Source organism: Pleurodeles waltl, chromosome 12, assembly GCF_031143425.1.
Source record: "Pleurodeles waltl isolate 20211129_DDA chromosome 12, aPleWal1.hap1.20221129, whole genome shotgun sequence".
In the NCBI taxonomy this organism is placed as follows: domain Eukaryota; kingdom Metazoa; phylum Chordata; class Amphibia; order Caudata; family Salamandridae; genus Pleurodeles; species Pleurodeles waltl.
The window spans coordinates 249587033-249604382 of record NC_090451.1 but is presented as its reverse complement, the minus strand read 5'-3'; the positions used below and the strand labels follow the sequence as shown (position 1 = coordinate 249604382).

At 41.2% G+C, this 17350-nt stretch overlaps 1 protein-coding gene across 1 annotated transcript in view; it reads left to right on the top strand.

The window, feature by feature from the left end:
- LOC138268264 (ATP-binding cassette sub-family C member 12-like) overlaps nt 1-17350 on the top strand; it is a 1444059-nt gene that overhangs the window by 356477 nt on the left and 1070232 nt on the right. Inside the window, exon 4 of the mRNA XM_069217748.1 lies at nt 118-276. Within this exon, the coding sequence (XP_069073849.1) occupies nt 118-276 (159 nt within the window). The remainder of the gene's footprint in view (nt 1-117; nt 277-17350) is intronic.

Here is a 17350-nt window from a genome sequence, read left to right as displayed (position 1 = left end):
TTTCAGAAAAAGAATGTTGCTGCTTCACTTATTTGAGAGATTTGATTAAGCCAATGAGGCCTTAAAGAGCGATGACTTTGGCACAGATCATGCTAATGTTTATTTTTCTCTCACCAGGCCCGCCTCGCTGAACCCCATAGATGATGCAGGACTGATCTCCTTCACCACATTTTCATGGATTACATATCTTATGATGAAAGGATACAAGAAACATCTGACCACAGACGATATGCCACCACTGTCGTACTATGACAGTTCTGATTTGAATGCAAAAAGGTATTTTGAGAAAATAATTTTGAGACTGGAATGTAAGGGGGCAATAAGGGTATTTGTGATTGCCTATACTGAATGCAATTCAGTGTATAATAACTCTTCAGCCAAGATATGCTGATTCAAGAAATATGAACCTGACTGTCACTGGAGCTAGTCTCTGCCAAACTTTGAGACCCTTGAAATTTCATGTGATTCCGAGTTTTTGAAAAGTTGAGGTTCAGCCTCTTGGGAAAAGGGCAGGGGTAACACACATTTGTTATGCAGAGTGAACAATGTTTTTGTTTATGTGATTTTTCCCTCAGAGAAGGACTTGCCCTGGCAATACAATGTGTCTGTTTTTAAATATCCTAAGGCGTCAGGGTGAATGCAAACCCTAGCTGGATAATTCAGATTTGTTTTTAAAAGACACGGAGTGTTCTCAGTAAAGGACTCTAGCAGTAAGTCAGCTTGGGAAATTTACAATGTTGTGTATCTGGTAAGTGGAATTTGGATTTTAAATTTGAAAAGTCTTTTGTGTATTATCAGAAGGTCACAATTGCTCTGTCTTCAGAGTATTTTATTGTTTTGCCATATTGGTGCCCTAGACTAAATTCTATTATAGACACCAAATATTGTATGCCCTAAGCACCACACTTAGGCCATGATGTGTAGGATCTTAGGGTCCGATTTAGATCTTGGCAGTCTTACCCCCAAAACATGTCGGTGGCAGACCCGAAAATACTGCCAAGTCAGCGATGTTCATCCTGCTGTATTTAGATGTTCCCGTCATGCAGGTAGTGTACTGCTGTTGGTTCGCTGATAAAGGGAGGACATCGCAGAATCCAATGGACAGCAGATATTGGCTATGGAACAGAGGTAAGTCTCACACACACTGTACCTTTGCCATATGTGGTCTCCTGCATCACACATTACACATCACACCGTTATCCATTGCATGCAAACATGCATTGCAATACTTCCATGACACAATATGCACACGCTAGTAATGCTGCACCCACACACGACACAACCACAACAACCATTACAACTACACACTCAGCTACAAAAAAAAAACACATCACAACTACACATACCACAACGACCACCACACAACACTCACCCCTATGTTGCTTGCAGCAACATAACATACACAAAATCAATGCCATATGTAAGTGGCACACATACTGACACAACCACAGCACCCACTATACCTCCCTCCACCTCAACCAGCCAATTGCACACATACTGACTCATTCACACAACCCAAAGCATAACATGATCAGTACAGGTTCTCTTGAAATGTACACACATGGACACAGTTGACAAATGTGAATGTACTGTCATTGTGGTGCCAGAATTCATTTTCCAATGAATGCTGATGCCATAATGATGGTTGTGTTTGTGTGCGATGTGTTGTGTACCAGTGTATCCCCACCCATGTCTGACCCACTTGTGTCCTCAACATACATGACAGGTACATGTCTGAAGTAGTTCCGTGCTCATGTGTGTTGACTCCCACCCACCCCCCCCCCCCCCCAACGTACAAAGCCAATGGAGGTTTGCTACCTTCGTTTTCAGCTACAGTGGGGTCGATTTTCTCAGTGGTCCAGTGGCAGCAGCACAAGGGAGGTTGTTGTTCAGTCATGTCCAGCCGGAAACGGAAGTGGTTTCTGGGAAAAAAGGTGAGTTTTACCCCCTTTTCCCCCACTATGTGCCAAGTCAGACTTGGAGGCCGGACCACCACTTTTCACTTGGCAGTAAGGCACATCCAAATCAGCATGGTGGAAAGTGCAGCTGGGTCCTGCCACCAGCTGGACTTTTCATCTGGAACCATGGCGGCGGATGGGAATTCTTAGCAGCCTCCGCAGGACTTGGGTGGGCCATCATCTATGCAAATGCTGTTGGACCTGGCCTTTTTTGCAGCGTTATCCCCAAAATATTTGCCTTCTTCCTCCTATTTTTTCTGACCAGTTTTTGTTGGCTTTCGGACCCTAGTTACTTTACCACTTCTAACCAGTGCTAAAGTGCAAATGCTCTCTGTCTAAAATGAATTGGTGATTTTTCTCTCCATGATTTGCATATTTGATTTACTAGTAAGTCCCTAGTACAGTGCACAGTTTGTGCCCAGGACCTGTAAATCAAATGCTACTAGTGGGCCTGCAGCACTGATTGTGCCACCCACTTGAGTAGCCCTGCAAACCTGTCTCAGGCCTGCCATTGCAGTGCTTGTGTGTGCAGTTTTAAAATGCCATGTCGACCTTGCAAGTGCACCCACTTGCCAGGTCCTAACCTTCCCTTTATTACCTGTATGTCACCCCTAAGGTAGCTCCAGGGTAGCTCCAGGGCAGCTCCATGGGCAGGGTGCAGTGTATTTAAAAGGTAGGGCATGTAATGGTGTGTTTTACATGTCCTGATAGTGAAATACTAATAATTTTGTTTTTTTTACACTTGCAAGTCCTATCTCTCTCCATAGGGTAACATAGAAATGGCCTTGAAACATCTTTTAAGTGTAATTTCCCATTGGGAGAAAATAGAGATTGGAGTTTGGGGTCTCTGAATTCACAATTTAAAAATACATATTTTAGTGAAGTTGGTTTTTGAATTGTAAGTTTGAAAATGACACTTTTAGAAAGAGGGCATTTTCTTGCTTAACCATTCTGTGCCTGTTTTCTGTCTGGGTCAGCATGAACGTTGGGTTGTTTGTCCATTCACTCTACACAGTCACACAAAGGGAGCTGAGGTGCGCCCCGCATATCCTGATGGCCCATCACCAGGCTGATGGGTCTTCCAGAGCTAGAGAGGTGGGAGGAGATGACACTTGCACCTGAATAGAGCTGTGTCTGTCCTCACACACACACCCTGGAGGGTCTGGGGCCAGGGCAGGGAAAGGCAGAATCTTGTGCACTGCAAATACTTCTATTTGAAGTTTGCCTACTTAAAAGACAGAAATGGGTATAAGTACAGGAACTCTGACACCACATAGTTATACCACTTCTGGACTGAGGATATTCTGTCAAGAAGAACTGAATGCTATAGGAAGGACTGCTACTCTTCCTATTGCTCTGTTGTGCTAGTCTGCTGCTTGCTGCTTCTGTCCTGGGAGTGAAAGGACTCAGTTTTGCTTTCTACATCCTGCTTTCCAAGTGTCCCCAAGGGCTTGAATTGAGCTTGCTTCTTATTAAGAACTCTCAGGGCCATCACAACTCCACCTGCCAGCACCTGGCTTCTCTTTCTGAATCCTGACATGCAAAGTGGTGCCAAAACCAGTCCCTTGGCCCTTGGAAGTGAGTTCTGGTGATATTAAGGAGAAAATCCACGCATCAAGTTCCAGCACCGCTGTATATCGATGCATCACTGCAAGGATCCAATGCAGCACCCACACCGCCATTATAGAATCGACACAGTGCCTGCACCATTGCTGCAGATTGACTCAGTGCCTGTTTTACCGCTGGAGACTAACACAGCGCATCTGGATTTTCAACTCAAAGTCACTGGGCGCCAATTTCTTCATCAATACGGCACCACAGTAAGGAACCAAAGCGGTGTGGCAACTAACGCATCACCTTTCCTGACAGTAAGGAACCGATGCATCACCTCCTTGTAACAGTAAGTAACCAACGCATTACCTCCCATGGCAATAAGGAACCAACGCATTGCTTGCTTTTCCAGTGCCTCACCTCCCCTGCACCGGTTCTCATCTTTGATTTTTGACACATCTAGGTACTTTGCCCTAAAACAAACTCGTCCATTGATTTCTATGGATTAAACTTGCTTAAACCGTTAAAAGTGATATCTTGACTTGTGTATGTTGAACCTTTGTCATTTTGGTCTTGTTTTACTCAGATAAATATTGGTTATTTTTCTAAGCTGGGTTGGAGTCCTTTTGTTGTGTTTTCACTGTGTTACTATGTGTGTGTATGTGTGTGTGTGTAGAAAAACTTTACACATTTCCTCTGAGATAAGTCTGACTTCTCATGCCAAACTACCAAGGGGGTGAGCAGGGGTTATCTTAGCTGTGTGGCTCACTTACCCTGACTAGCGTGCGATTCCCTACTTGGACAGAGTGCAAATTACTGCCAACTAGTGACCCCATTTCTAACAACCGCCAACATCTAAATCTGGCTGGTGGACCGCCAAGGCAGTGGACGGGTTTTCAGTCAGAAAACCGACAGTGGGATAGTTACCGCCAACATCAATCAGGCCCATAGTCTTTTTGATACAGAAGGTCTAACTCTTCCGTAACTTTAAAGCTTGCTTTCAAACCAAGCAATTTATATCATCTAATGTTGGGCAGATGGTATAGTACATTTGAAAGTTGGAGAGCATGCAAAGAACTATTTTAAATGGAGCAGTCTTAGGCTCTTAGTAACATTGATAACATGTAGTTTTAAAGCTGTCAATCTAGGCTTGTTCCCTCCCCAATCATATTGCATCATCTTTCAGTGTGTTTGCTGTGATGAGTCACTTACTTTGTGAGAGCTCGTCCCAAAATATAATTAAAGCAGGGTGGAGTTATCTTTATGATTAGTATCCTGCCAGAAAATGATAACTGTAGTGTTAACTGCTAAAATAAAACACAACACTTCGGGGGCCTTAAAGCCTAACATGCAAAAATAGCAACTGACAGAGTAAATAATAAGGTAGGAATGTAATTTAAACCAGCCAGGATTCTCTCTCAAAAAGCCAGTTGGAGCACATATTGCTAAAATGCATGTAATTTCAGACAGTTCTTATACACTTTTCTCTCAATACAAGTCTATAGACCATAAATGTGATAGAAACTGAGTTATCCGAACAACACGATCCAATGGAAAGGAGGCAATATCTTCTCTTGGAGAGAATTGGAAACGAATTTTGAAATGAAGATACAAATACATAAACATACTGCTGAATTCATTTTTTTTCTAAAATCACACTTCTGTTTGCCAACATTGAAAGTGAGACTACCCTTACAACAGGATGCAGGAAATGAACAAAATTCCTACTGTTCCTACCAATTTTACTTGCACCTGGGGGCTGAAATGGTAGAGGAGGTAAAGTCACTTATATATACCTGGGTAAAAAACTCAGTTCTAATTTATCTGAGAGAAATCATATAAATGTTGTGTGCACCAAAGCCATGAACCATGCTATTGGGTTAAGTTTTCATTTATAATGTTCATGGCCATAGACAATTTTTCTTTTTTCTCAGTTACATCATTTAAGAATGCCTCCCTATTTACTTTATGCCTTAGAGGTTGCAAGCAATGCTAGTTGGTCTTTCCTGGACTTCATTGAAGGTAAAACTCTTTGTAGATTGAGTAATTTGAACAACTTAGCTCCCACAGTGGCCTCTTGTAATCTTAAGAGAATGCAGCCCTATCGGAGTTATTATATTACTCATATCATGTGACGATTGATTCCTCAAATTACATCGCAAATGTTACTCTTAATAAGTATGACCGGAGCTTGGGAGAGAATTAAGAAAACCAATTGAGTTTGTAATTTATACTCAAATTGAATTCAGAATGTTGACCATATGGTCTGTGTGCCCTGTGCTATGTAAGCCCCAGGTGAGATTTTAAAAGCCATTTTTTACACATAATGGTACTTTCAGTGCTGAAAATGCATGCACACGTTTATACAATCCTGATATCAAAAATACTACTTTTAAGCTATCTAATTTTTTTGTATTTTTAAAAACAAATTATTAATCTTTGACTAGCTCACCATTAAGTGTTGATTGTCATTTCTTATGAACATATGTAATTAGTTAAAATATACCCAAATACTATTATGTGTAATGAGGAATGGAAACCACAATGATTTGCTTCTGGTATCATATGTCACTGAAAGGAGTCCTTAGGAAGTGTTGTAGCTTAAGAGAAATTCATCATATTAAATTAGCAAACTATGAACGAAGGGTAAGATGTTTGTTTTATTACAATTTTTAATCAAAATGTTGTCGTCCCTATCTGTCTGTCAGCAGAAGTACTGCATCAAATAAAACGGCTTCTTGGCCTAGGGACTTCATGAAACTTAGCACATATTTTAAGGCCAGTTAGAATTCAAATGTAAGGATGAATAACAGAGATAATAATGGACAGACTTGTCTGGTGCCTTTGATGGAGACCCAGGCACAAGTTTGAGTATGATGTCCAAATTCAAATGATTTCTCCCATTTCATGTTAGGGGAAATGGTTATATTTTCAATATGATCTTATTTTAAATAATTTCAATGATGTTTTGATTAGGTAGAATGTTTAAATAGAATTCCTCATGGAACATGTAATCTTACGAAGGTCAGTTGAATAATCTCATTTGGGGTTCATTTGTTCTGCTCTTATCTACTGTTCATAAACCAAATGCACATTTACCTAGACTGTCGCAGCTTCTTCAATGGTGACGATGATGGGATAGTTGGGGAATCACCTATAGTACCTATTAAATGTCCTGAGGGTGCTTGGAAGAAAATTTGTATGGATAGCTGTGATCCATTTAGCCAACAGAGTTTAAAGGGCAATTTTGCCATAGTGATGGTGGACTATTTCTCCAAGTGGCCAGAGGTTCGCATAGTGATGATGTCAAGTCAGAAGGGGTGATTGGACTTTGCAGAGATGTATTTCCAAGAGAAGGCATTCCTGAGTCGGTCTTCAAAGACCATGGTCTTCAATTTACCTCAGAGAAAATTGATGTGTTTTTTAAAAATCTCTTAACATATAACATCATGGCGCAGCCTTATATCATCCTAGAGAGAATAGGCTTCTTGAGAGATTTAATAGAGTGTTGGGGTAGTGTTTGCTGCTGGCTGTGAAGAATTGATTTGAAATGTAAGTATGAACTGAGAAGTATGCTGCAGAATTACAGATGCACTCCATACTCTGTGACAGGAAAATCTCCTTTTTTGTTGTTAAGAGGGAGGAAATCAATGACAGTGGCTTCTCCGGTATGGATGAGAGGTGAAAAGAAAGAAAGCTGTGATTTGAGTGAGGTATCCAGAAGGATAAAGGAAAAACAACAAAGATATAGTATACAACACAATAGCAAAATCAAAAAATGTCCATATCAGCTGAGAGAAGGAGAATTTGGGCATGTGAAATTGGGCAAATCGGTAAGAAAATGGGAATCAAAGTTTTCCAATGCTAGTAAAATGATGAAAGTCTTTGGTAATTCTGTTAAGTTGGAGGGTATTGAGAAGTATAACTACAGAAGGTTGGTTCCATGTGGTAAGAAGCAGAAGAAGGGAATGGTGATTGCCCAGTAAATGGAGAAAGAAAGAAAGGGAACAGATCTGAAAGAAAAAAGTCAGATCATTGTAGTTAAGGGACTATGTACAATAATCAGTTGATATGATGCTATAAGGTAAAAAAGAAATGTGTATAATTATAGAATTTTGTTTAATTTTATTTTAATTGGGGGGAGATGTGTTATATTTTCAATGTGATCTTACTTTAAATAAGTTAAAAGATGTTTTGAATAGGTGGAATGTTTAACTAGAATTCCACATGGAACTTAGAATCTTACAAGGGTCAGTTGGATGATCGTACTTTGGTGTTCAGTTGTACTGCTGTCTGATTGTCTGTTAATAAACCAAATCTACATTTACCTGGATTGTCACAGCTTCTTCAGAAATGCCTGCGATTAAGCCATTAACCCTTGGCTATTAATTGAGATTGCATTCAAGTAATTATTTTATTGACAGAGCAATGGAATAATGGGAACTAGCAGAACATGATCACATGCATTACGGCTCTTGGATTATTTATAGAAGATGTTCTTGGAACAAAGACATTACGTATTCTCCATATTAACACGTTAGCCAGAATTTTCAGATCTATCATGAGAAATGCAGCTTCTTTTTGAGTACAGCTGAAAAGACTAAAGGACAATAAACACATTCGTACGATATTTCCACTGGGTTTGTCAGCATTTTGTCTTACCTCTGTGTATTGCAGATATGCCAAATGATGAGTCCCTTTGTTTCACAGGAGTAGCTAGCACGTTTCCTGCTTTTTTGTACATATTGTTTGTGTTTAAAGCAATTGAGAGCATGTTCTGCCTGGCTAGTAAATACTGCATTGATGTCCTATTGGCTTTAGTGAGAACTCGTAGACTGATAGTCGAGACAGATTCTTTGTAGATCCTGTTGAGGTCTTATACATAAACCTCCATTAATGTTAAATGTCTTTGGCTTTTTGTCTTTAACATTGCTGAGCCTCTCATAAGTTGGCTTTTTTCTTTAATTTTGCTGAGTCCCTCATAAGTTCAGACCTAGAATTTGCCCTCTTGGTTGCTCATAAATATTAAAGTGACTGTACTCTCATTTTCATTCAGGAATGTAATGAGAGGATTCAAATAAGTTCTTGTCTCTCATTGTGTTCATACACCATGTTTTCCGCAGTGGAACAATCAATCTAACTGTCATGTAATTGGTGCATAATAAGATGTTTCAACTACTCAAACTGTGCTGACATAACATTTTGCAAAGCGGTGCTACGGGTGATGAAGTACATTTTGGATGCATGCATGAGGTAAATGTACAGTCTTGTCCTCCTAGGGTCTTGTTCTCTATGGAGCAGTGAGACCAGGATCTTTAAACATGTTTTGGAAAATGTAGCTGTATCTATATCCTTTAATAATGTCTGATCTGTGTGATTCATCCAAAACAGGAACAAGTGTGATGTTCCATTGCCCCCGATCTCTATTTTAGCTTTTTCAAAAGCAAATAGGGGTATGGAAAGTCACAGAAAAAAGCTAACTGTCACTCACATGTGCATGCACAGAATTGCCAATTGGTGAGACGTATTCGGAGTTTCATTGATGCAAAGTAAGTATCCACCCAACCATATCTTCCAAAACATCACCAAAAAGAACCCATTGCCACATGACTCACCCTGAAAGTGAGGGACTAAGACCAACAGGCAAACAAATCTAGTAGCAGCCATCACAAATCTCAAGGAAGGGGCTGGGGGATGGGGACCAATAAAATAAAAAGTAAATTAAAGCTGGTCGCCTTGCTCCTATCCTGATCAGGTTGGTGTTCCAGCAGTCCCTGTGACACCAGCACAGGCTCCCCATGCAATTCTGGTACTGCTTTCATGCTATACATAGCGTGAGAGCCACATCAGAATTGGTCTGAGTGGCTTGTTCTGCCACTCAGACACTGCATGGGAGCCTGTGACATTTCTCCAACCTGGCTGTTCAACACAGTCGGGTTGGATAAACCTGAGTGCGCATGTCAGTTTGGCGGGCCTAAGACGCCTGGGCAAACTGATTTGTGCACTTAGGTGAATTCATTTCACCTCTCATTCCTCCTCCCATGGCCAGCGCCGCACCAGGCCCATGCTGGCTCAGAGACAACCACTGAAAAATGAAACAATTATGAAATATTGTGTTATTTTTTAGGTGCTGGCTCTGAGCCAGTGGAGCGATGCTACTTCGCCATTGCGAAGGAACTGTCCCTGAATAAATCCTTCCCCAAAAATCTATTTTCAGTTTGGCTGCCTCCTTCGGAGATAAATATACCTCTGGTATCAGGGCTGTATCAGGCCACTTGAAGCCAAGACAGTTAAATGTCTTTTCTCCTTCACTGCGATTTCTAAGTTAATTCATGTATAAGAAAACTATCAGTACTTTCTTTGTAGTTGTGCCTGACCTGGCAAAGATGGATTAGTATGAGAGGCCCACGTTATGAACAGAATAAGATTTGTTAAAATGATTTAGACATCACTATAAGGAGATATTATGATAGTGACATAGATGTCTTGAGAAAGTGCAAAATGGCAAAGAGGACAGAAGTTCAGGGTAGACCTTGTCCTAAATGTTTGTAACAACTAGTGCTACAAGTGCTTTCTAGATCATTGTCTAGTAAGTATAAATGTTTATATATTTATCCTAGCTGTATGTCAAACTATTAAGGGGGAAATATTGCTATATAAAATATCACAGCCTAACTATTGAATACAAAAGTATTGTAAATGTAGGTATATATAAGCATAGGTTTACTATTCTTCATTCCATTTCCATGTATATTGAAAATGTATATCAAGGTACATATATGTGGCATTAAGGATAATAAACCTATGCTTATCTATATGTATATATTCTTGTGCTTAATATTCTTCTCTATAATTACATAGGTATTTATATGTTTAACCCCTTCGCTGCCAGGCCTTTTTCCCCTCCTGTGCCAGGCCTTTTTTTGCCTATTTAGAATAATTCTCGCTTAGGCCCTCATAACTTTTTGTCCACATAAGCTACCCCAGCCAAATTTGCGTCCTTTTTTTCCAACATCCTAGGGATTCTAGAGGTACCCAGACTTTGTGGGTTCCCCTGAAGGAGGCCAAGAAATAAGCCAAAATACAGTGAAAATTTAGTTTTTTAAAAAAAAAATGGGAAAAAGGAGCTGCAGAAGAAGGCTTGTGTTTTTTCCCCTGAAAATGGCATCAACAAACGGTTTGCGGTGCTAAAATCACCAGCTTTCAGGAACAGGCAGACTTGAATCAGAAAAACTAATTTTTCAACACAATTGTGGCATTTTACTGGGACATACCCCATTTTTACGATTTTTTGTGCTTTTAGCCTCCTTCCAGTCAGTGACAGAAATGGGCGTGAAACCAATGCTGGATCCCAGAAACCTAAACATTTCTGAAAAGTAGACAAAATTATGACCCTTGCCTAATGGGTCGCTCCCCATCTCTAAAAAAACAAACAAAAAAAAAACACAATTTTTTTTTTTAGCCCTGGCGCCTAGAGGATTCTGCCCCCCCTGGGGGCAGATCAGCCTAATAACAATAGGCCGATCTGCCCCAAGGGGGGGGGACAGAAATGGCCTAAATGTAACCTAGGGGAGCGACCCTTGCCTAATGGGTCGCTTCCCACATCTAAAAAAAAAAAAAATGATCCCTGGTGCCTAGAGGTTGGCCTTCCAAAAAAATGCCCTCCCCCTCCCCCCCAGGAGCGACCCTTGTCCAAGGGGTCGCTCCCTTATGCCAATTTCCAAATAAAAATAAAATCCCTGGTGTCTAGTGGTCGTTTCAAAAGCCGGATTGCTTTACAATCCGGCTTTTGAAACGCTGAGAGAGACTTCAAAGGGAAGGAAATTCCTTTCCTTCCCTTTGAAGCCTCTCTGGCCTCCACCACGTGATCGTGCATGCTTTGCATTTCTCTTCTGAGCCCTGGAAACTGAGCTTCCAGGACGAAGGAGGAGGCCTCTGTGACAATCAGCATGCGATGCGCACTGACGTCACGGGGGATCGGGGATGGAAGGGGAAGGGATTCCCCTTCCATCCACGACCGGGGAGTGTGGGTGGGGGGCCCATGGGGGGATCGCTAGCGCTCCCCCCGGTTCCCTGGTGCAGGACGAGGGGATCTCGTCCAAGGCACAGAAGGGGTTAAATATGTCACACTTATATAGTTAAGTATAAGGATCCATTACTTACCTATATACAGTTATCTTTAAAATATCATTGTGCTTGATATTTAGGCCCTGATGTTTTGTATGACAATGATCTGCTCGTGATAGTCTGATAGTAAACAATGCATCATCTTGATACATTCAAGAAGGGACCTATTCAATTAGGGGTGGGCAAAATATTCTGCTCCGCCTGCAGAATTTGCAGAGTTTTGCCCACTCTGTTCTCTGCTTGGAGCACGGAGTTCTGACAAAACTCTGCCAACCTCAGTGTGGTGGAATTGTTTCTCAGACAAGGCTCACCAGCGCTCAGTTGGCAAGTGCAAGTGAGAGTTTGTGCCCCAGTATGATTTTCGCTTTCCGGTTAAATTTGTCAACATGGGCAGTCATGGCAGGACGTGACCATTTGCGTTGAGAAAGCTGCCGCTGGAGTGGAGTAAAAAAGTAGCATCACCCTTTGGAGCGCCTCGTGGTGCTGTTCATGTTGATTTTACAGCATAGACGCTTTCTGCACTAAAAATCAGTGCAAACAGTGCAACATCTCTGATTCTACGCACTTGCAGAGTTTTTATGTAACTCCACAAAATGCCGTGGAGTGAAACTCCATAAGTTCTGCCCAGGCCTACATTCAAATAAGCTAGATAACCCAGCACACAATAAAAGGAAGTAATGGAATGCAGAGAAATGAGCCAGTTCCCAACACTACCCAGACAATTCTTATAAATGTTCCATGTTGGGAGAAAGTGGGCTATTGATTGGGGTGGTCACTTCTAAGGCTCTGAAGACTTCAGGGACAACAGTTAAGGGCCAAGACTCACTCAAGCAGAGAACATCAGATGGTCCAGCGCCAGCCCGGTGGTCGTTGGTCAGCTATTGAAGAAAAAGGCCTCTTGTAGCTTGTTGTTTCTCTGTAGCCACAAGAGAGAGCAGCCAACCAACCCTTGGCTTCCTGTTGGGAACAGGCCCAGGCCTTCAGGTCTACATTCAGATGTCAAACAGCAACAGCAGGTCCTATTCTCTTCTGTTCCTTCCCCGATCCAGAAAGTGTTCTGATCAGCTGTGGGTGAGGTGTCACTTTTATAGTATTCATTGAGCAGTAGGTTGGGGTGACTCCTAGACACTCCCTAACCAAAGCGGAAAAAGCTCCCAAGGGAAAACATTTCACCTTTGCAGCGTATCCTGTTTGACCTACTGCAAACTAAACCAAGTGAAGTATTCTAAGTGAAGTCCAAGATTGCACAGCCTTTCACCCCTTGGTTGACTTGTGTGCCAGCCAAGGGTGTATTTAGGGAAATGAATAGTCCCCTCATTTTCAGCAATGCCAAACTTGTTCTGGGACCAGCTCCCATCCCCGGCTTAGTACCAAACTAGCTACAGAGAGTTTAGAAAACAAAGGCTCTCCAAGTCTCCCTTTATACTTAGCTTTTAATGAGGAGGTGTTATCCTGGTTGCTTCAAGTTAATGAAATCCCTGATACCTCCCCAACTGTCCTCCTGAGCTGATGTATGTCATGTCCATACCTCCCATCCACGTCCGCCTGCTAAAAGGCCTAAGCCAGTGTTTCTGTGATGGGAACAGTTATCATACCTCACTAAGGAGAAGCACTGGTCATCTGCCATAAGGCTAATGCTAATTAATCTACTGGAGGTTCAGACAGGCGAAGTCTAACTTTTTATAAGTCATTTTTCCTAAATGTCTTCAAAAATACTACTTCCCCAATTAATTGGACTTTTAATAAAAATTTAAAGAATGTTTGAGTTACTCTGAAAGCTTGTCCAAAATCAGAAATAGCATTTGAGTTATGATTTTATTCAGAAATTATTTTTTTCCCATAGAACAGCTACAGCACAGCCCTGGACAGTGAAAACAGCTTTTGGGGGCTAGTCACTGTAGGTACATTTCAACACTACATTCGTGCATGTACCCCTTTGAAATGCTAGGAACTCTACCCTGGGGCAGACAAAGCCTAATTAAGGGTGACATTTGTCGTATCTAAACATAAGGTTGTTGTTAATATCTTTATTTCGATTATAAATATATAATAGAATTAAACCATCATAAAATATCAGTCATCGAACAATAAAAACAAGAAAACATAGGGTTCTTTTTGCCAATAGAGTATGATTTTTACAAGTTAGCTTGGAGGTTTAAAAAGCAGTGGTAGTCAGGGTACACTGGTGGGCCTGAAGGCATGTTTTCTTTAGCTTGCCAGTGGATAACACAATGAGTGCTGCAATCCACAGGTGACATTTAATTTTTCATGCTATTGGTGTATTTTCCTGTGCCATGAACTATGGCCTAACTGTAAAGTGAAATATATAATTTGGGGATTATCCACCATGTTTTAAGGGTCACAGCGTATACACTTGGATCAGGACAGTAGTGCCCTAGTGTGCAGAGTTGAAACAGCAGCAATATCAATTAGCAAAAAATGGATGTTACTATGGAAAAAGATGCACATTCTCACAGTTGGTAATATTTTGGACCCTTTTATTAATGGGTCATTCATTTGGGGAACTTCATTTCAGAGAAGTTAATTTCAGGATCCTACTCTTGTTATTTATTCAACATAAATATTGCATTACTATTTGCTTTCTTTTAGCCAAACGCATTGATATAAAACCCTTATTTCATAGGAAACCCTGAAATATGGAAAATATTTTGCTGTTCCATGTGAAATTTAAATTTCATTTTTATAATGGCAGCTCAGCTCAGCTCTCAAACCACTCTGCAGAGCCTTGCATCTGTTGAGACCACTTGGATTATGCAACATAGAGGAGCAAAATATGCCGCAAGATTAACCACATTATGCTGCAACCTATGCAAATTATGCAACATTGTCTGGGAGCAATATTGTATTAAAAGCCCTTCCTTTTAAATATTATTAACTATTAGTAAGTGCCCCATTAATTTAGTAAGGATGTTTAGTAATAGTATTTGAAAGTGGGATATGTAGAAAAAAAGATATTACCATGTCCTTACAGTCACAAAGGCCTAATGGCTATTTTCACTAAGTTAGGTGCCACTGTCCTATGTAGAAAAAGGAGAATACAGATTAAAATACTCTGGAATGGGACCAGCTAGAATTAAAAACTATTTTTATAGATTTTAAAAATCCAATCCAATGTTGCTAATAAATAATAAGAAAAAGTAACTTACTGAAAGTTACTGTTTATCTGCCAGAACTGCCAGAAGGCTAATTAGCATAAGCTTCGGTGAACTCCCAGCCTATGCTCAAGCGGCCCAGGAACAGGTGTGAAGAAGTATAAAATACCTCCCAGAAACAAACAATAGGCTCAGCAGAATGAGCATGGATGACTTCTATGAACTTCACATAATATTCAGAGTGGGGCCTCTGGGCATCCTGCTTGCTCCACAGTATAAAATCCTGTTTGACAAGCCTGTTGAGCCACCTATAACAGTTAGGCACAGTTGAAAGGAAGAAAACCGGATTCTAAGACAAGTATTGTGTATCCCCTGTCTGGTTGCTGGAGACCCTGCTTTTATTCTGTCAGACTTCTGTCCTTGGGTTTGTTGTGGATACAGTGCCTGCTTCAAGCTGGATTTACTCTGACTCAAACCCCAGCCGTCGGAGCCCAAGTTTAGTGTGACTGAAGACTTTCACCACTGATAATACCCTGGCACATGGCATTTTGGGCATTTTACAGTAAAGCAAACAGAAAACTACTGATACAGTGGTAGGGTTGCTCCCAGGAATGTTTACCCTATTGGTTGTCAGGGGTACTTAGTAGCCACCACACCCACTAGCTGATGGCAGGCATACATGTGGGATCCCAAGGTACCATTCTCAGAACATGGACCTGCAAAAGACCATAAGAGGACTGGGTCTGCTGTCTGTGACCTGAGAGGAGCCCTGGAGGACTGGACCTGCTCCCTCTTGTACCCAGTGTACCCAGGACAAAAACATAGACTCCAAGGGCCAGTTGACAGACTTTCTGTGTGGTGTAGTGGATCCTATTTAGTTTTTATGGGGACTAGGAGTTTAGCTTAGTCTTCTGGCTTGTAGACTTGTGCCCCTGTAACCTAATGATTTTTAACCTACTTAGCTTGCCCTGTCTTAGCCTATTTATTTAATTATTTCTTTCAAAATGGCTGCTATGTTTATAGTTAGTGAAATGTTTTGATTTTACGTTATCAGTGCCAAACTTTAGTGAGATACGTAAGTATTCACATCATGTCCCTTTCGCACTTACGTGTGACAGGAACATAATGTACTTTTCGAGGGAATTGTTCATATAATTGCAGCCCCAAGAATACCTCCTTATCTATTGTTTGGGAGCATACATGTGTCAGAGGTCCTACAAGATCTGTATAAATACATCTCACGTAGACAAGGTTATCAGAAGGATTCCTACCAGATGCTGTTGACGCCATCTATGCTGCACATCGCCTTGATGCAGATTCAGCCTTTGTGTCACCATGAAGTCTGACCCAGAAACCTTACTCCAAGGTAATGATGGTTGGGAGATGCTTCTCATGGCCCTGGTACTGGCAGATTAGGTTTACCACACCTAGCTGTCAATAGGTTAAAGATTAGGCTCTTCATGCTAGGGTTTTAAGGATATTTTACATCTTATGTTCATTTGCAGTATGGTGGGGGTCTTGGTATTCAAAACTCTCATCTTTACAATTCTGCTTCTTGCACTGTTTATTATCCTAATCATTGCAGTTTATGCATTTTACAGTAGATTGTGCTCTTTTTAATAAACCTGTTAAAATTGTTCCTGCTTCTCCTTTATTGCCTGTGTGTGACTGAGACTTTTTAGTAACATGAAAAAAGGGTAATCTCCATTCCACTACAACTCCCCTGAGATGTCTCATTCTAGAATCCATGCGTAAAGGCTGACAGAAATCACCTTTTACTGTTTGGGTATATGGTGAGGTACTGCTTGTGAGCCGGGAGGGTTGGGCCAACAGTTGTGACTTGTTGTTGGTTTGGCATAATCACCTACAAACAAAAGTGCTTTCATCCCTAAACCAGCAGTCTTGCCTAGGAGCGAGAGTCCAGCTACGACATGGCACCACCAACGATGGTGTTTTGGCACTCATTCACGGATACCCTGAGTATATCTGTCTCACACAAAACAGGTACCCTAAGTATCATTATACGGAGATGTCCGTGATGTTGGGGATAATCCTCCTCAGCGGAATAGGGAGCACTTAACCAGGCGGTAGGTTGTTCAAGTTTGAACTCTTAAAAGGACTTTCTCCCCATGTGTTGTTCCTTCTCTTTACCCATTCTCCAACATGGCTAATGGCATAGAGATTCCAGAAAATGCTAGACATGCATCAACACTACATCTAATAGCGCAAGGCTTGAAGGCGATGGCGGGGATGTCCCATTCATTGTAGAAGCTAATGAAGGTTACCAAACCTAAACATTCTATTCCCGGGTTACTTTTCCTGAGGAAGACACTACAATATACACATATAGCATTTATGAAATAGAAAACGTACCATGACAATACCAAAGTACCAGTATCTTGAAATACTGATTACCTATCAAGACCGTCAGAACGGCTTTGATGGCGCCCTACCACACGTAGTACAACCCGTGAGATTGGGTCCCTTAAGCAATGCAAGACAAACATGGACAATGTTTGCCACGTATACACATCTCGGTGTAGAAACAATGCAGGCAGCTGATCTGCGTGATCTTTACAATGAATTAGTAACATTATAAAA